Source organism: Spermophilus citellus (genome assembly GCF_964194105.1).
Source record: "Spermophilus citellus genome assembly, chromosome: 3".
NCBI lineage: Eukaryota > Metazoa > Chordata > Mammalia > Rodentia > Sciuridae > Spermophilus > Spermophilus citellus.
This window is the reverse complement of record NC_138184.1, coordinates 113,665,677-113,682,379: the sequence shown is the minus strand read 5'-3', so window position 1 is coordinate 113,682,379 and position 16,703 is coordinate 113,665,677. Positions and strand designations below refer to the sequence as shown.

At 55.7% G+C, this 16,703-nt stretch overlaps 1 protein-coding gene across 5 annotated transcripts in view; it reads right to left on the bottom strand.

Moving 5' to 3' along the window:
- The window catches only part of MYO18B (myosin XVIIIB), a 220,050-nt gene that overhangs the window by 15,186 nt on the left and 188,161 nt on the right, over nt 1-16,703 (bottom strand). For all 5 annotated transcript variants that reach the window (XM_081282762.1, XM_081282764.1, XM_081282765.1 and 2 more), the window contains exons 40-42: nt 11,570-11,700; nt 4,880-4,915; nt 3,326-3,463 (exon numbers count right to left, since the gene is read on the bottom strand). In XM_081282762.1, coding sequence (XP_081138888.1) covers nt 3,326-3,463; nt 4,880-4,915; nt 11,570-11,700 — 305 coding nt within the window. The remainder of the gene's footprint in view (nt 1-3,325; nt 3,464-4,879; nt 4,916-11,569; nt 11,701-16,703) is intronic.

The following is a 16,703-nucleotide window of genomic DNA, read 5'->3' as shown; positions in this document are numbered from 1 at the left end:
GAATCTAGCTATAAATATTTCTCTGAAACTGGGCTTGATAGGTTTGGATTCAGAACAAAAAAGAGTTGAAATTCTGTGCAGTGTTGGAATCTTGAAATGAGAGCCCACTAGAAATGTATTTGAAGAACTGGGCATGGTAGCCCACCCCTGTATTCCAGCTATTTGGGAGGCTGAAGCAAGAGGATCCTGGGTTTGAGGCCAGCCTCAGCAACTTAGTGAGAGTCTGTCTCATATTAAAATAAAAAGGGCTGGGGATGTGGCTCAGTGGTAGCAAGTGTGAGGCCCTGGGTTCAATCCCCAGTACTGCAAAAATTAAAAAAATAATACTAATAAAGGAAAAGGAAAGGAAGGAAAAAAATGTGTAGGAAATTAATTTTGATTTTACACATTTTGGGGTCTGGTGAGATCATTCAATCCACGCCTATAACACGCAGTGATCAAATCAGGGCAATCAGCATTTCCATTTTCAACATTTACCTGCACTTTACGCTCTGGAGGGAGGAAGTCCTCACAAGAGGACTTGTGCAACTCACAGAGCTGGAGGGGGAGGCCCTGGCCAGTGACCACTGTCATTTAGGTGAGATCCGCCCTCCGCAGACCTCAGCTCTCCCTCTCTGTGATGAGCACTTTGCTTTTTTCCAACTCAAGAGTGTCTCGAATTCTGGTTTTAATTATAATTCAAAGGAAAGGTTCACAGTGATCAGGGTTTCTCGCCATGGGCCCTGGCACACAGTAGGCCCTGGATCAACCTCTTCTGCTGAATGTTGAATGCTAAATAACATTCCTTAAGCACTTGTAGTAACAGGACAGATTGTCCCCCACACACTCTGCCAGGGGATCAGTCCAACACCTGGATAAACATCAGAGAGCCATGGTAGTGGGGCAAATCCAAATACAGGCTTCAGCAGGGGTTCAGATCCTAACTCTTGCACTTACTCGCTGTGTGACATTGCGCCAACCATCCACCCTCTCTGAGCCACAATGGCTACCGAGCTATGGCTAAATAAGGTTCCTATTTCTGCTCTAGCCTTACTGCTATGATAATCATCCATTCACCAAACCTTTATTGAGCACAGACTGTAAGCCAGCCCTGGGACACTGACATGTCCCCAGGAGAGTCAAGGAGTTCCTTCTTACAAGTGTCCAAGTGTCTCGTTTGCCCCCTGACCCTCCGTGGTTCTAGGTGCGGGCACTTTCTCTCGCTGGGCCTGCCCCAGGACCTGGAGGGAGAACGCAGGGCAAGGGGGAGGAGGCCTGGAGATGGCTGCTGAGGACCCACCTCCCTGAGGGGCGGCAGAGGACTGGCTCAGACCAATGCAGAGTCAGTTGCTGGGGCCTCCCGGAGTCTCACCATCTTCCTAACAGTGACTGATGACATCCACCTCCTGGCGTTGCTCTGAGCATTCAGGAGGTGTTCATGCTTCTAAAGCAGCTAATTAGCTGAGCATGTCTTAGGCACCAGGCTCTGGGTGCAGAACACCATGCACATCCCCACATTTACCCTGACCACAACCCCGACTGATCCATGAGGAGGCACGAACAGAGAGGTTAAGCAATTTGCCCCAAATCACACAGTTGTGGATCTGCAAATAAAAGATTGGACTCCAGATGCTCTGACTTTAGACGGTGCATGGAAACCACCCCACGCCTGCCGTCTCTCATGCAAATAGATGCGTAAGGTGTAAGCCACAGGTTATGGGTCCCTCTCGGGCACCCTACTATAATTTGATTATGAAACTTGCACCTCGCGGGACGGAGCATTGGCCTCCCCAATTCTGCCTCTGCTGCCTCACGCACTGTGGGCAGGGGAGACCGAAGTCGAAGGGAAAGTCCTAATTTTTGCGGAGGACACGATCCTTCCTCCACAGACCTTTGTTTTTAATTAACAGCAAAATCAGATGATCCCCAGATCCCCCCGTGCTTAAAGGGGTGCACTCACATTTTCTACCTCAAATATTTCCGTCTAGGATTAACCCGATGTGGGCCAGGCATCTGCCGTTTGCTGAACATGCCCAAGGGGCAGCGTGAACCCCTGCCCCCTCTTTTGGTCGAGAGAGCCCCTGCTTCAGAGCAAACGAGGCTTGAGTCAGGAAGGGAGGCCTGGGCCCCCGTTGGCCTCTGACTCTTCTTTCTGTCTATCTCTTGGGCCCTGGGTTAGGGGGGCCTGTGCATGTCATCTTAATCATGCATCTGCTTAATCCGTGATTCCTGATTTATGGCCATGAAGCCCTAATTACAAGAGGGTCGCCCTGGAGAGGAAAACCAGGCAGACTCGGAGAAATGGAGCTGGAAGCCCAGGGAGGGTGGACTTAATTCATGGGAGGAAGGGTGCACCCCGGGGCCAGTCTGTCGGGGAGCCCACTCCAGGCAATCCTGTGGGCCCGTGAGCATCTCATTGTGGCCAGGGCCAAGAGGACTGGCATGGGTGGCGTGGAACCGATGTGGTCCTGTCTCCCAATAAAATGAAAGACCATCCAGCTCAACTTTCTCTTTCTTTCTTCCTTCTTTTATATATTTATTTATTTTTAAATTCTCAGTATATTGCCCAGGTTGGTCTCAACTAGACTCAAGAAATCTTCTTGCCTCAGCCTCCTGGGACTGCAGGTGTGCACCACGGCAGCACCTGGCTTTACTTTCTTTTCTCTCTAGCCACTCCCCCTCATAAACAATAACAAAAACAAAACTTTTTTGTTGTTTTTTGTTTGCTTGTTTGGTACTGAGGATTGACTCCAGGGTGCTCAGCCACTGAGCCACATCCCCAGCACTTTTTTATATTTTATTTAGAGACAGAGTCTTGCTGAGTCACTAAGTACCTCGCTAAGTTGCTGAGGCTGGCCTCAAACTTGCAATCCTCCTGCCTCAACCTCCCGAGCCCCTGGGATTGCAGGCGTTGCCACCGTGCCTGGCTAAAATGAAACACTTTAGTAACTGTTTTTTTTTTTTTTTTAACAAAGAAATTTGTAAAACTGTAACTATCTATAAATGGAAAACTATCATGTCTTAAGTAGAAGTCAACTGTAATAATAACTATTAATATCTTAAAGTTCACACTACTATTTACAATAATCAGAAAACCATGCTTTGGAGAGGCTGGCAACAGATCCTCTTCATTCCGACCCTTTGAGTCAGTGGATATGACCTTATTTCATGGTTGAGAGTAAAGGAAGAGGAGACCCAGAGGGTCACACAGTCAGGAAGGGACAGGGGAATGGCTCAGACCGTCAGGACCAAGGCTGTCCTCGCTGAGGCCGGAAGACCTGAAGGACAACCTGGCCAATGGGATTCGGGGCTGTCAGCCAACCAGCGGCACAGGTGGCGCTCTGACCTGGCATGGAGGGTGTAGCTGCTGACGGCGGACTGTCGAGAGGGGCTCCTCGCGGTGTCTGTGGCCAGGGACAGAGTACAGCTCGGCCAGGACTGCAGGCTGCCCTCTGGCTGGGAGCTGATGACGGAGAAGTTGTCTCTACAATCAGAACACAGGACTCTGCGTCACAATGACAACCGTGGAACCCCCAATAACTAGACCTCTGCTCCAAAGCACAAGCCGCGCAGGACCTTGTGCCTCGGCCCCCAGGGCTGGGAGTCAGGGCCGTCCCCAGCATACAGATGGGAGTCGTGGGGTCTGCAGGGGCCAAACTGGGTCTCAGCCAAGGTCGCCCAGCTAGTTGATGACATGGAGGTCTAAGCCCTGCTCCTTTCATTTCCAATGCCCGTGTTCCTGACCTCTGCACTCTTCCTTGGGGAGAAACATGCTCCAAAACAGGGGGGGTATCAAGGATTGAACTCAGGGGCCCTCAACCACTGAGCCCCACCCCAGCCCTATTCTGTGTTTTATTTAGAGACAGGGTCTCACTGAGCTGCTTAGGGCCTCGCTGTGGCTGAGGCTGGCTTTGAACTCATGATCCTCCTGCCTCAGCCTCCCGAGCTGCTGGGATGACAGGTGTGCGCCACTGTACTCGACTTGGCATTAAATTTTATACCAAATAAGATGTCCGTGAAATAGCAAATGTGGCAGGTTTAACTCCTTATCTTAACTGGAATGTGGTTGTGAACTGGGGATTTTACTCTGTGCTCTGTGATTCTGAAAACGGCCCAGGCAGAGGTCTACACAGATACTCAATAATTATGTCCTGGTTGGTGAACCAGGAAATTGCGTGTGTGTGTGTGTGTGTGTGTGTGTGTGTGTGTATGTATGTGTGTGGGCGTGCGTGTTGTCATGGACACTCTGTACCAGTCCCCATAGACTCAACATTGACCCTGCCCTCAAGACTCCAGCCAAGCAGAGTGGAAACACATCTCATTAAGTAACTACAGAATAAAGGAGAAATGACCGTACTGTAGGGAGGGAGAGAGAAGAGAGGCTAAGATTAGCTCAGTAGGGAGCCTTGATTTGCTTCTTGGGGACACAAGGAAGGTCCCAAGTGGTGGTAGTGGAGGTCAGGACCTGTGACTCACAGGTCCTATGACAGTCAGGACCTGTGACTCACAGAAACTGCAGAAAGAAATTTTCAGTGGAAGACATTTTCGATACACATAGGTATGGGGGTCCTTAAAAGTTGAGGCATGGGTGACATGGAAAGGTAGGGTCAAAATGTGCAGGACACAAACATCCACCCAAAAGTCTGTTCTGGGCAATGGGGAGCCACGGAAGGTGCTTGGGGACATGGTGTGAAAAGGCACCGGCTGCTCTCGGTCTATATGAAACTGGAGGTTCAGTCACACATCCCCTGTGTTATAGGCAATGACTATGAAGTCCAGCTCTTGTTGGCTTTGGTGATCCCTTTCCAAGCGGGTGGGGCTGTTTCCCAAGTGAACTGCACACAGACGGCCAGGGGCTCACTTCTGTAAGCTGCTCAGCTCTACTTGGGGTTCAACTTACATTTCTTTCCTGCTACAATCCACCGCTGTCTGCACACTAGAAAGAAGCACAAGAAAGGGCGTGTTATTCTTGTGTTGCCAGGGGCCAGGGAATTGGTTTTTAACAGTAGATGTGCTGGGGGTGGAATCCCACTTCCAAACTTTGATGCTGTGTGATCTTGGGGAAGCCACTTGCCCTCTCTGAGCCTCCTGTTTTCCTTTGTGAAATGTAGCTCATAACAGGGCTCTGCCTCCAGAGTTCTGGAGCAAGTAAGTGAAATAGCCCATATAAAGCTCTCAGTGTGGTTCCTGGCAAACACATAGTGCTAATTAAATGGTAGCAGCCATCCCCTCTACTTTTTAAAAGTACAACCAGCACAGCTGTTATTAATAGCATCGTGACTGCAGCAAGCAGGCCATTTGTTTTAGGTTCTTTGTGAGGCCAGCAAATCAGACAGGGGGCAGGACAGCTTCCCGGGGCATTGTGGGAGGTTCCTGAACCAATTCCCCCCCCCCCCCCCCCGCAGCTCCCGGTGGGGAGACTCCTTCCATTCAGCACATGCGCTTCCCACAGGGTCTCAGCCCAGCCCTGGGGTCTCTGTTGTAGAGACAGGAGCTGGGCACCTTTGTCTCAGGTCACCCCTGATCTGTGGGGCCTATTAAGGTCCTGCCGGGTGTCCTGACCGTTCACACCACTAAGCCCCAAATCCCAGAGGCCACCTCAACCCTGGACTCATGGAGCTGCATCCTCTGCTGGAATTTGGGGGCTTCCCTCCTTGGAGGTCCTGGCCATTTCCTCAGAGGGACGCACGCACTGCTTTTTGGTCCCTGCCCTCAAGACCTGTGACCCGCAGGGGCTTCTATTTACATGCCCTGTCCCCTCCGGACTCCAATGTCCCTTCAGGGTCAAGCATGAGTCTTATTCGTCTTAACAGCCCCTGGGCTCAGCCCAGAGCTCGGGCTGGACCAGGCGCCGTCAGGCAGGGCTCCCGGAGTCCAGCACAAAAGGGCTCAGTGACTACAGCGACGGCCAAATCCACAGGCGTCCTGTCGTGGGCCCTGGGGACCTTCCTCACAACCCTCCTCGGGAGCCTTGTCGTCCCCCAGCTGACCGAGGCGCTCTGGGGCTCAGTCCTGGCCACTGTCCACCCTCCAGGAGCGCAGAGCCCCGGGAGCCTCAGACCCCGCCCTGCGCAGGCTCCTCCCCCGGCGCTGGGGACCGCCCACCCGGCTGAGCGGCCTCCCCGGGTCCCTCCCGGTCCCACCCGGCTCTGCCAAGCGCCTGCGCTGATCCCCGGAACCTCGTCAGTGGGCTCCCCGCCCCCGTGGCCTCCCCTGGGCCTCAACCAGCGGAGGACCTGGCTGGGGCGGAGGGCATCGGAGGAGGAGAGGGGACTGCCAGCGAGCCCCGTCCCTCGTGGCCCCTTCCCTTCCCCCTCCCCGCCCCTCCCCCCTTCCCTTCTCCCTGGGTCCCTCTCCTGCCCCTTCAGCCCTGGTGGCAGTTGCTACTGACTCCTGGTGCTGCCGGGTCCATCCCCAGGCCTCCCAGGCCTCCCTGGCCACCTTACAGCCTTGCTAACGGTCCCCTTAGTAAGTGCTCCTTTGGGATCTGCCGTCTGGTTCCCGGGACTCTACTACAGGGTCTCGTCTTGGTTCTGGTTTCCGTCTTCACAGGCAGATCTGAGCTGGCCGGGCCAGTGTCCCGCATGGTGAACAAGCAGGAGCACACTCAACCCATCACCACGTTGTTCAACTATGGTTAAAAAAGAAAACAAAACGGCCAAGCCGGCCAGGGGCGTGGCCCTCGCCTGAAAACCCACTGGTCGGGAGGCTGAGGCAGGAGGATTGCGAGCTCCAAGCCAGCCTCAGGAACTTAGTGAGGCCCTAAGCAACTTAGAGAGACCCTGTCTCTAAATCACATATGAAAAAGGGCTGGGGATGGGGCTCAGTGGCTAAGCACCCCTGGGTACAATCCCCAGTATCCAAAAATCAATCAATCAGTCAATCAATCATAAAAGGCAAAAATCTCTCAAGTGTCAATCTTATAAAAAAAGAAAAGGTGGGGAACATCCCACACTCATCCCCTCCTACGCTACGCCTTTGGAAATGAGCCCACCATACGGACAAGTTCAAGGAGCTGCCGGGGGAGCAGCCTGTCTACCCACATTTCCCAGGTGCCCGCACCCCTCTTCCTGTGAACTTGCATCACTGACTCGGGGCAGAGGCTCTGGGGCAGAGGCCAAGGGCTGCCAAGTGGTCTGTCTACCCACGCAGAGGAAATGTCGCCCAGAGCCAAGGTGGCGTCCAGCCTGGACCCCAGGTGATCCGCAGGTGAGAAGTCTCCAACCAAACAGGGTCATGTTTAAAATAAGGAGGCTGCACTGAGCACGGCTGGGAGCTACGTGAGCCCCTGGGAACGGTGTCCCCATTCACTGGGTGAGGCAGTAAGTGTGGAAGCCACCTGACACCTTCATGGGGAGGTCTGGAGTAGGGGCCTGGGCGGGAGGGGGGGAGGCTGAAGCCAGGGAGGTTTGCCATCTGCTCCTGAGAAGCATCAAAAGGCGTGGGGCAGAAACAGCCACCGCGCTGACTGGGGACAAGTCATGAGTCACTGGTCCCAGCAGGTACTGGGCTTGTACCACATGGGGCACAGCAGCGTCCCCAGGTGCTGGGACTCACTACTGGGCCTGAGGGGGCAGGGAGAAGAACCAGGGAGGAGAAATTAGCCCGGGTTTCCTCCCTGTTACAATCTTATCCTAGCTGTATCTTAGCCTAGGCTGGAACATTCTGTAAGAGTTTGCTTTGGTGTAAAAAGCCAAGTGGTTTCTTTTTAAAAGAGGGTGTTAAAGCCAGGCATGGGGGCTGGCACGCACCTGTCATCCCAGCGGCTGGGGAGGCTGAGGCAGGAGGATCTGAGTTCAAAGCCAGCCTCAGCCACAGCGAGGCCCTAAGCAGCTCAGTGAGACCCTGTCTCTCAATAAAACACAAAACAGGGCTGGGGACGGGGCTCAGTGGTCGAATGACCCCCAAGTTCAATCCCGGGTAGGGAGTGGGGACCCAGGTCATTGTGGAGATGCCAAGTGGGGAAGCATCCTGGCTGGCACTGAGGGGCAGAAGCTGGGGGCAGCTCTGGATGGTGTATCTACAACCTAGAACCACTCGGACTTCTTTTCGTGGTTGCTGATCTGCGGACTTGGCCTGCGGAAGGAGAGCGTGCTTTGTGAGTGTTGATTCTTTGAAATGTATTGAAACTCCTGCGCAGGCAACTCCCCAGCCCGGTTTTCCCATTCCTGGGATATGATTTGAAATCCATGCTGGGTTTCACTCTCTAACCCACACTGAGGCCTTGAGCCAGGGCCAAGGGCCGCTCAAGGACAGTGGGAAATGCTCCCCGAGAACTAGCCTGGGGCGGGGCTTGGGACTCCTGCCCTGTTTGGTTTCATGTTTCTGACTTTTTCCTTTTCTTTCTTTCTTTTTTTTTTGTACCGGGCATTGGACTCAGGATCATTCCACCACTGAGCCCCACCCCAGCCCTATTCTGTATTTTATTTAGAGACAGGCTCTCACTGAGTTGCTCAGGGCCTCGCTGTTACTGAGGCTGGCTTGGAACTCCTAATCCTCCTGCCTCAGCCTCCTGAGCCGCTTATTCATTCCTGTATCCACAGATGGGCAAGCATCCATGCGCGGGCACGTGCGCACACACATACGGAATGCAGGCCCCACAGAGGCAGATCTGTCCTGAGCTCGTCCCTGTTCCTCAGCAGCTGAGCCACGGCTGCTGAACGTGAGCTTCTGCCTGGGTTTAGGGAAGCTGCCCGATGCCTCTTCATCTGCAGTAATGATGACAAGAAGCCAGTGGAACAACTCGAGTGCCCAGGAGGGTGTCTGGCCTGCACCAGGTGCTTGGCAAGGATTCATCAAATGAATGAATGAACGCGGCTGGGGTCAAGCCTCCCTGGTGCACAAGGTGCCTGCTAAGGAGTTATACTTTTTCACTTCTTATTACTCATCCGTCTTAAAGATGAAGAGACTGAGGGTCAGAGAGATGGAGTTACAGCCTCCCCAGCTCTTCCCCACCTCCAACTGCCGCTGTCCTGCCCGCTGCCCTGGCATTTCCAGGCACAGTGCCTGGTGGGCACAGTCCCTCCACACCTTACGGCCCCTGAGCCCCACGTGAGGTCCCTTCCCACTGGAGGAACTGTGTGGAAGTTACAGACCCAGGAAAGTAAGTCAGAAGCCCCGCAGGGAGGAAGATCGGAGGTCCCAGAGGCAGAAGAGCACGAAAGGCCGACAGGAATCTGAAGCTGAGGCTGCTTCCTGGGTCCCAGAGCTGGAACCCAGAAGAGATGCACCAGAGCGGAGGGTGTGCTGAAGGAGAGGCAGGTCTGGGGTCTCTACAGGACGAGGTGAGGGAGGTCCCCCCAAGGCCTGAGGAGATCGCCTAGAGGCAGACTCTGAAGTGACCCTCACCCTGGGTGAGAAGTCAGCCCTGCTCCCCTTCATGCCCTCTGCCGGGTCCCCACACTGGGCTGCCCCTCTGCCTCTCCCACCGTCCTTCGTCCTTGTCACCTTCAATTGTTACAAAAGCAAACCTCCGCTGTGCATTTGGAAAATGGCTCAAATGTCTTGCACTGGCCAGAGACCCCAGGACACAGAGCCATTCATTCCCCTTATCGTGAATCCAAATGCTCCGGAGTTTCCATTAATGGAACAGCCGCCCGGCACCCAGCAAGTCCCGTGGACAAAGGCTTTGTAATTGCAGGTGTAGGCTCTGTCCGATGCTAATAAAACGGCCCAGGGGGTGGTGGAGGGGGATCCTAAATGGAGTCCTGAGCTGAGAGCCACGGCAATGTCACTAGTTGCAATTTCACCTGCAGCTTGGCGGCTGTGCAAACTAGCAGGGGACAGTGATGTGCTCGGAAGTCCCTTTAGCATTAAGTGAAGACTTGAGGCCACGCTCTGTCTTCAGAACACGAGGCTTCAGATCCACATGGCGTCTGCTACACTGCTGCCCAGCACGGGCATCTTTATTGGGAGAGTTGGAGGTGACAGCTCTCCAAGTAGCCAGGACCAGCCCAGGACTGCAAGACTTTCTAGAATTAGGCACTGAAGCCGGGCACAGTGGCAAATGATCCAGCAGCTCGGGAGGCTGAGGCAGGAGGATCGCAAGTTCAAAACCGGCCTCAGCAACAACGAGGTGCTGAGCAACTCAGTGAGACCCTGTCTCTAAATAAAATACAGAATAGGGCTGGGGTGTGGCTCAGGGGTCAAGGTCCCTTGAGTTCAATCCCGGATACCAGAAATTAATTAATTAATTAATCAAAATAAGGGGTTCAAAGTCTGTAACAAAATCGCTTGATGTGGGCTCTAACACGACCAGGGGTACGTATGTGCGTCCGTCCATCCTGCAAGTTTTAGAAAATGCAAGTAAACCTGGGGGAAATAAAGCAAGTCCCCGTGTTGGAGTGTGTTTTGGGTTGGGTTGGGTTGCGTTTCTTTTTTGGTGACACAGGTCTTCCTGGACAGAGGTGTCTGGTCCCTCCCGTGGCTAACCAGAGCTGGCTGCCGGCGCTCTGGGCCTCCCTTCCCGGGCCCCACCACACTGCGGCAGGAGAGCAGCCCCTGCTCCCCCTGCCAGGAGGAGGCCAAGGAGGCGACGGCAGCCCTGGGTCAGGCTCTGCTACTGGGCCGTGTGCCCTTGGCCTTGAGAGCAGGGTCCTCCCAGGCACAGAAGGTGGCACCCCAACGTCTGAGGTTTGGCCACTCCGGCTGCAGCACAACCAGCCTTGCCGAGGGAAAGACCAGGAAGGACGGTCACTTTGCAGATGAGGGGTGAGACTCAGGCAGCCTGCCTGCGGGCGGCAGGTGGCCTGTGGGTGGCTGGTGGCCGGTGGCTGGCGGGTGGTGGGCGATCTGCAGGCCCCTAGTGCAAAGCTAGGCACAGAAAGCCTTCCCTGCTCCCTGGGCTGCCAGGGGTGGGGTGGGGCCAAGATGGGCAGCCAGATGGGCAGCTGTGGTAAGGACAGCTGAGATGGCTGGGCAGCGCCTGGGAAGACAACGCTGGGCCACCCGCAGAGTGGACGGCCTGGGGCACGGCGGGCTCTTCCACCGAGTGCTGACCCGCGGCCTGCGGCAGGAAGCACGGAATCCTCTGAGGAAGGACAGAGACGCTGACCTTGACCTTGGGTGGCCTCCCAACCCTCGCCCTCTACATCTGCCTCTTGGAGCTGCTTCTGTGGAGCAGCCCCCCTTGTCTGCAGGAGCTCAGCTCACACTGTGTCCCCAGCACTATCCCCCTGACGCTCGTCCACGACGTCCTTCAGCTCCCGCAACCCCACGGGCGGGCACTGGGTGGGATATGGGGCACCTTGAATCCATCGGTCAAAAATGACCGCCTCTTGGTCATTTCCTGTTCATCCTAATGGAATCTGGTCACTGTGCAGATTGGGGTTGGAACTTGATTGGGCGACAGCTTCCCCGGATCACTGTCCACCACGTGCCCTGGCCCAGGGCTCGGCAAGCCGTGCCAGATGGACTCAGGTGACCAGGAGACTCGCGGGGTAGCTCCCGCCTGTCCCCACCCCAGCAGGCCAGCCACACCTCCAGCCTGTGGGTCCCCCTGAAGCCGCGGCCCCAGGCCCACTGCAGACCTGAGGCTCCCCAAGGTGGCGCCACCTGCCGTGTCCAGCACCCACTGTCCTCGGCCCGTTACCTCTCGGCATCACTGTCGCTGGACGCCACCTCCTCCAGGGCCGCCTGCAGGTCGGCGATCCGCCGGATGGACGTCTCCAGGTCTGTCTGCAGGGTCTGCCTCACGGCTGCGAGCTCCTCCACGTACTTCTCCTGGGGACACAGACCACAGCCCACGCTGAGCCACCCACTCCTGAGTCCTCACGGAGCCCCTGCCGGAGCCGAATACCAGGGGCTCTGCCTGCAGAGGAGCCTGTGGGACCCCGAGGACGCTCCACGTCGGATAGAGGGGGGTGGGTATTTGGGGACCTCCAGCACAGCCTAGGGACAAACCTGGTGCAGCAGGTTGGGGAAAGGGCAGCAGGAACAGTTTCCTTGCCACTCTTTCCCCTGGACGCCCCCATCTTTCTGTCCTCAGCAGCAGCAAAAGCCAAGATGGAAAACCCAGCAGGAGACCCATGGGGCTGGCACTTATGGAGGGCCTCTTGTGGCCAGCACGGCGTGTGGTGCTCCTGCCCTCACGCCCCCAACCTGCATGTGGTCATGATTATGGCTCCCATTTCACGGATGGCAACCAAGGCCTGAGGATGTGAAGCCTTAATTTGAGCGTGGTCATCCCTTAGTGCTCATTCTGCTGCTCAGTGCTCCCTGTTGCAGACCTAATCAGATTTTGTTCTGACTCTGGAGAATCTCTGATTGCCGCGGGCAGCCCGCTTCTTCCCACTCCCTTAATGCCGTGACCCTCCGCGCAGGGTGATCTTGCCCTCACTGGGACATTTGCCAATGTCACAACTTGGGTGCCGCTGGCATTGAGTGAATAAAATGCAGGGGGAACCGTGTGGCCCAACTGTCCCCAGCGCTGGGCCTGCCCCTGGGCTAAACCCAGAATCTAGGTTCTGGAAACGAATCCCGACGGGACAAATCAAAAGGGAGGCAAAGCTCTGAGTCCCCGGAGGCAGGGAGCGGTGCTGTGGACGCAGGGAGGGGCTGAGAGGCACCGTGCGCAGCCACTGGCCACGGTGAGGGAAGTCACCGCGGGTCCCTTCGATGCCATGAGGCAGACTTTAACAGGAGCGATGAGGATCGTGGTGGTGGGAGAGGCTTCTGGGAAACCAGGTGAAGCCACAGAACAGAGGACAACACGCGGACCCAGGCTACCAGGCAGCCGCGCACAGGGACAAGGTGCCAGGCTCACTTTGCACTGTGTTAAAGGGACCCGCGCCTGATGATGGGGGGAGGTTTACCGTCAGATCCCAGCTCCCGGGGAACCCACTGGCTGTGTGACTGGGAGCAGCTCGCTGCCCTCTCTGGGCCTGGAATCTATTTTTTTTTTCTGCTTTGACGAGGAACCTGGGGCCAGAGAGGTCACTGGGGCAGGTGAGGAGCAGAGCTGAGATCGGAGCATCACCCTCCTGGCTCTCCGGCCGGCCATCTTTCTGGGGCCTGCTATGTTCCAGAGGAGGCCGGGAGGACGGGACTGCTCCCTGTTACAGGGTCACACTCAGCCCTCCTTGGCAGGTTGGCTGCTCCGTCGTTGTTTTTGTGACCGTCAAGTGACTGTGGGTCTTTTCTAATTCTGAAGAGAGAGGAAGAGGCTGTTGGCAAAGGCTGACAAAGTCCCAGGGCCAGGCCAGGCTGCGGAGAAGAGCAGGGTTCGGCGGGAAGCAGAGGCGGCCTGAGGAGGGGCCGGCCGACTCTTCCCAGCCCTGCTCAGGTGCACCGTGCCCGTGTCAGCATCACGCAGTAGCCTCAAATGTCTGAAATTCAACCCTGAGGGAGCCTCCTGGTAAGTGGACAAGAGGGACAGAGACAAGTGCTCTGTTGCTCAATGCTGTGTGACCTTCAGCAAGTGACTCAACCTCTCTGACCCTCTGTTGTCTCCTTGGTAAAAGGAGGGAGGCAATCATCCCTCCTTCAAAGGGCTCTTGTGGGGAGTAAATGGACTTGGTCCAGTGGGAAGCTCGTGAATGGTGGCGTCACTATCCTTCAGTTATCAGAGGAGGGTGAGGAGACTGGAAGGGGACATATTGTCCTTACGTCATGGAGGAGGTTTGCTAAGGTCACACAGCAGTAATGAGCCTGGAGGGCAGGACTCTGGCTCCAGAGCCCTGCAGAGAGAAGACAGGGGTGACAAGCAAGGGTGGCCAGGGGCATGAATCCACTGGACGGAGCCGAAGGCCGGGAACTGGGAAGCCATCCATAGACCAGGGGGCAGGGACCTGGGACCTGCCACTAGCGCCCACCCTCCACGCAGCCCATCTGCTGGGGCCGCATCAGACTCTGCCAGACGCACAAGGAGCGGCCTGGGAGCCCAGCCGCTGTGTGGCCAGCCACCAGCAGATCCCCCGGCTTCCCTGGACACCCAGTGGAGGCTGCTGAGGGCAGAGACCGAGTCACTAGGGACAGGACGCAGCGGCCTCCCTGGGGCAGACGGAACAAGGCCCCACCAAGACCCCCGAGACCGGGGAGGAGGACACAGGAGAGGGGCCACGTGGGAGCACCCCCTCCGTCTTCACCCCCACACAACGGGCCGTGGACCCCGAGGGCTGGCCACCACTAACATGATGCCCAGGGCCCGCAGCAGAGGCCCACAGACCGACAGGTGCCCAGAGGGACACAAGCCTGCCGTGTGGTGGTATGGACGCCGTCACAGACACGTGGCCCCCGTACAGGCTGGTGTGGGTCACAGATCTGCCGACTGTTCATCAAACATCCGTCCATCCCACGAACGTTTACTGAGCCCCTACTGTGTGCTGGCTCTGGTCTAGGCCCAGCCACTGCACCCTTCTGACTGGCGTGGGGCTTCCTTTGCTGCAGGGACCTAATCCACCCTGACCCTGCAGCGTCTGGTGCAGAGCAGGCACCCAGCTAGGACTGGGGATGGACGGACAGACAGACACTCGCTGATGCGTGACCCGGAACGCACATTCCCTGAGCCCAGGCTGCTCCCTCGGAAGCACAAGGCATCGAGGTGGCAGCGCAGGAAGCGTTCTGTATGATAATTAATGACTGCAATTAAGCCGTCTCCTCTCATGATGTTCAATTAGGTTAATATTTAGAGCCGTTGTTTGTTTGTCTCTCCGCCCTGAGCCTGTCTGTCTCCGAGGCCCGCTGCCGTCTGCAAGCGCAGGACACTCTCCCAGGTCAGTGTTGGTGGCCCTGGTCCCCCATCCCGCCGGGCTCTCCAGGTTCATGTCACCCGGGCCACGTTATTTACCCTACAGATCAATGGATCTCAGAGACGCTCGGCCCCTGGTGGAAATGCACTGTTATTTTTTTTCTGATTCATTAAAGATGAGCAGAGCCTCCTGGTCAGGCCCGGGCAGTGGCCAGGGCTCACAAACTGTGACATTACCAGTGTCTGGCACCCGCCTTAATAAACAGGAAGCATCTACTGATCAGCATCTGTGTGACTGGCCACTGACCATCCCCCTCCTTCACCTGGAGAACCACAGACCTGGATTTGCACCGTCTAAAGTACCAGCCTGCTGAAAGGATTTTACATCCTGCCCAAGAGCCATCGGTCAGGAGAACAAGGGCCGCTCCAGGCTTTTTGACCCAGGGGATTCAATGCGGAGCTTCATTGCCAGCGGATGGAGAAACAGGGCTTGAGGAAGAGCCTTTGTCAAAAGCAGTGGATCCTTTTCACTCGGGCCTGCAGATGCCCCGGGGACCACAGGGAGAGGCTTGGCATCTCTGCCTTCCCCTGGCACCTGGCTGTGATCATCTTACCCTGTGGCCTGCCCAGCTCCCCACGTGGACATGTTAGTCCTTTAGGGAGCTCCCTCCCAGCTCTAGCAACACGGGGTTTATGAGCCCCCAGCTGACCTGGCCTCTCTCGTCCGCCTTCAAGACGAGACAACACTTGCAGGGACCTCAACTCTCAGCTTTTGACAGCATCCCACAGCTGTGCCCAGAGGGCCTCCGCCCTTGTCGTGCACCATCCATGGACACCATCCACATCACTGCCTTCCAGGGCAGGATCTCTCAGATGTAAGCCACCCCTGCTAGGTCCAGCAGAGCAGAGGAGGGATGAGAGGAACCTGAGCAGGAACAGGTAAACCAGGGGCACAGAGCGCGGAGCACCCGCGATCCCGCCAGGCCCCTTCTGGAGGCTGCACGGTGATGTCTCAGTTTGGAGGTGTTCATCACTCTGTTCACTGAGAAGATCCGCGCACCTTCCATGTATTGTTATTTGAAGGAAAAAATCACGAGACTTCCAGAATTTTCATTTTCAAGCACTGAACAATCCCTACCCCGTATTCATTACCAATTCCTGCCTAACAAATTACTTCCACACCCAGAGCTTTGAGATAGCAAATATTTATTCTCTCTGATGGTTTTCTTTTCTTTTCTAGTTTTTGGTACAGGGGGTTGAATTCAGGGGCCCTCAACCACGGAGCCCCATCCCCAGCCCTATTCTGTATTTTATTTAATGGAGTCAGGGTCTCACTGAGTTGCTCAGGGCCTCGCTTTTGCTGAGGCTGGCTTTGAACTCACATCCTCCTGTCTGAGCCTCCCAAGTTGCTGGGATGACAGGCACGCATCCCGTGCCCAGCCTCTCTCGCTGTTAACTAGGTTGGGAATTCGGCAGTATCTTAGTTGGGTGGTTCTGGTTGAATAGAGGCCTCTCAAGGATGTCAGCTTAGGAACGTGGAATGTGTGACCCCCTCCTGGCAAAAGGCGTCATGATCCTGGGTTATCCAGGTGGGCCCTAAATGCAGTCACAAGGGTCTTTACAGGAGGAAGGTGGAGGGCCTATAGTGTTGGAAGCAGAGATTGGAGAAACACAGCCAGGAGCCAAGATAGGCCTGCTGCCTCTGGAACCTAGAAGAGGCAAGGAAAGGATAGTCCCCTGGGACCTCCAGAGGCTTACACCTTGATTCTTAACCCCCAGGACACATTTGAGACTTCTGACCTCTATAACTGTGGAAGAATACATTTCTGTTATTTTAAGATCCTGTGTGATTACTTGTTACAGCAGCAGCAGGAAACTCATTCAGGATCCCTGGTGATGATGTCAGGTTATGGCCTCTGAAAAACTGAGTGAGGCTGGGGGAGTCTCCTTTTTAGAGAGACCATGGTTGTTTTCTGGAGGGCTCAGTTCTGCCTCGGGGGACCTCCATGGGGCTGCTTGAGCATACTTGTGACATGGC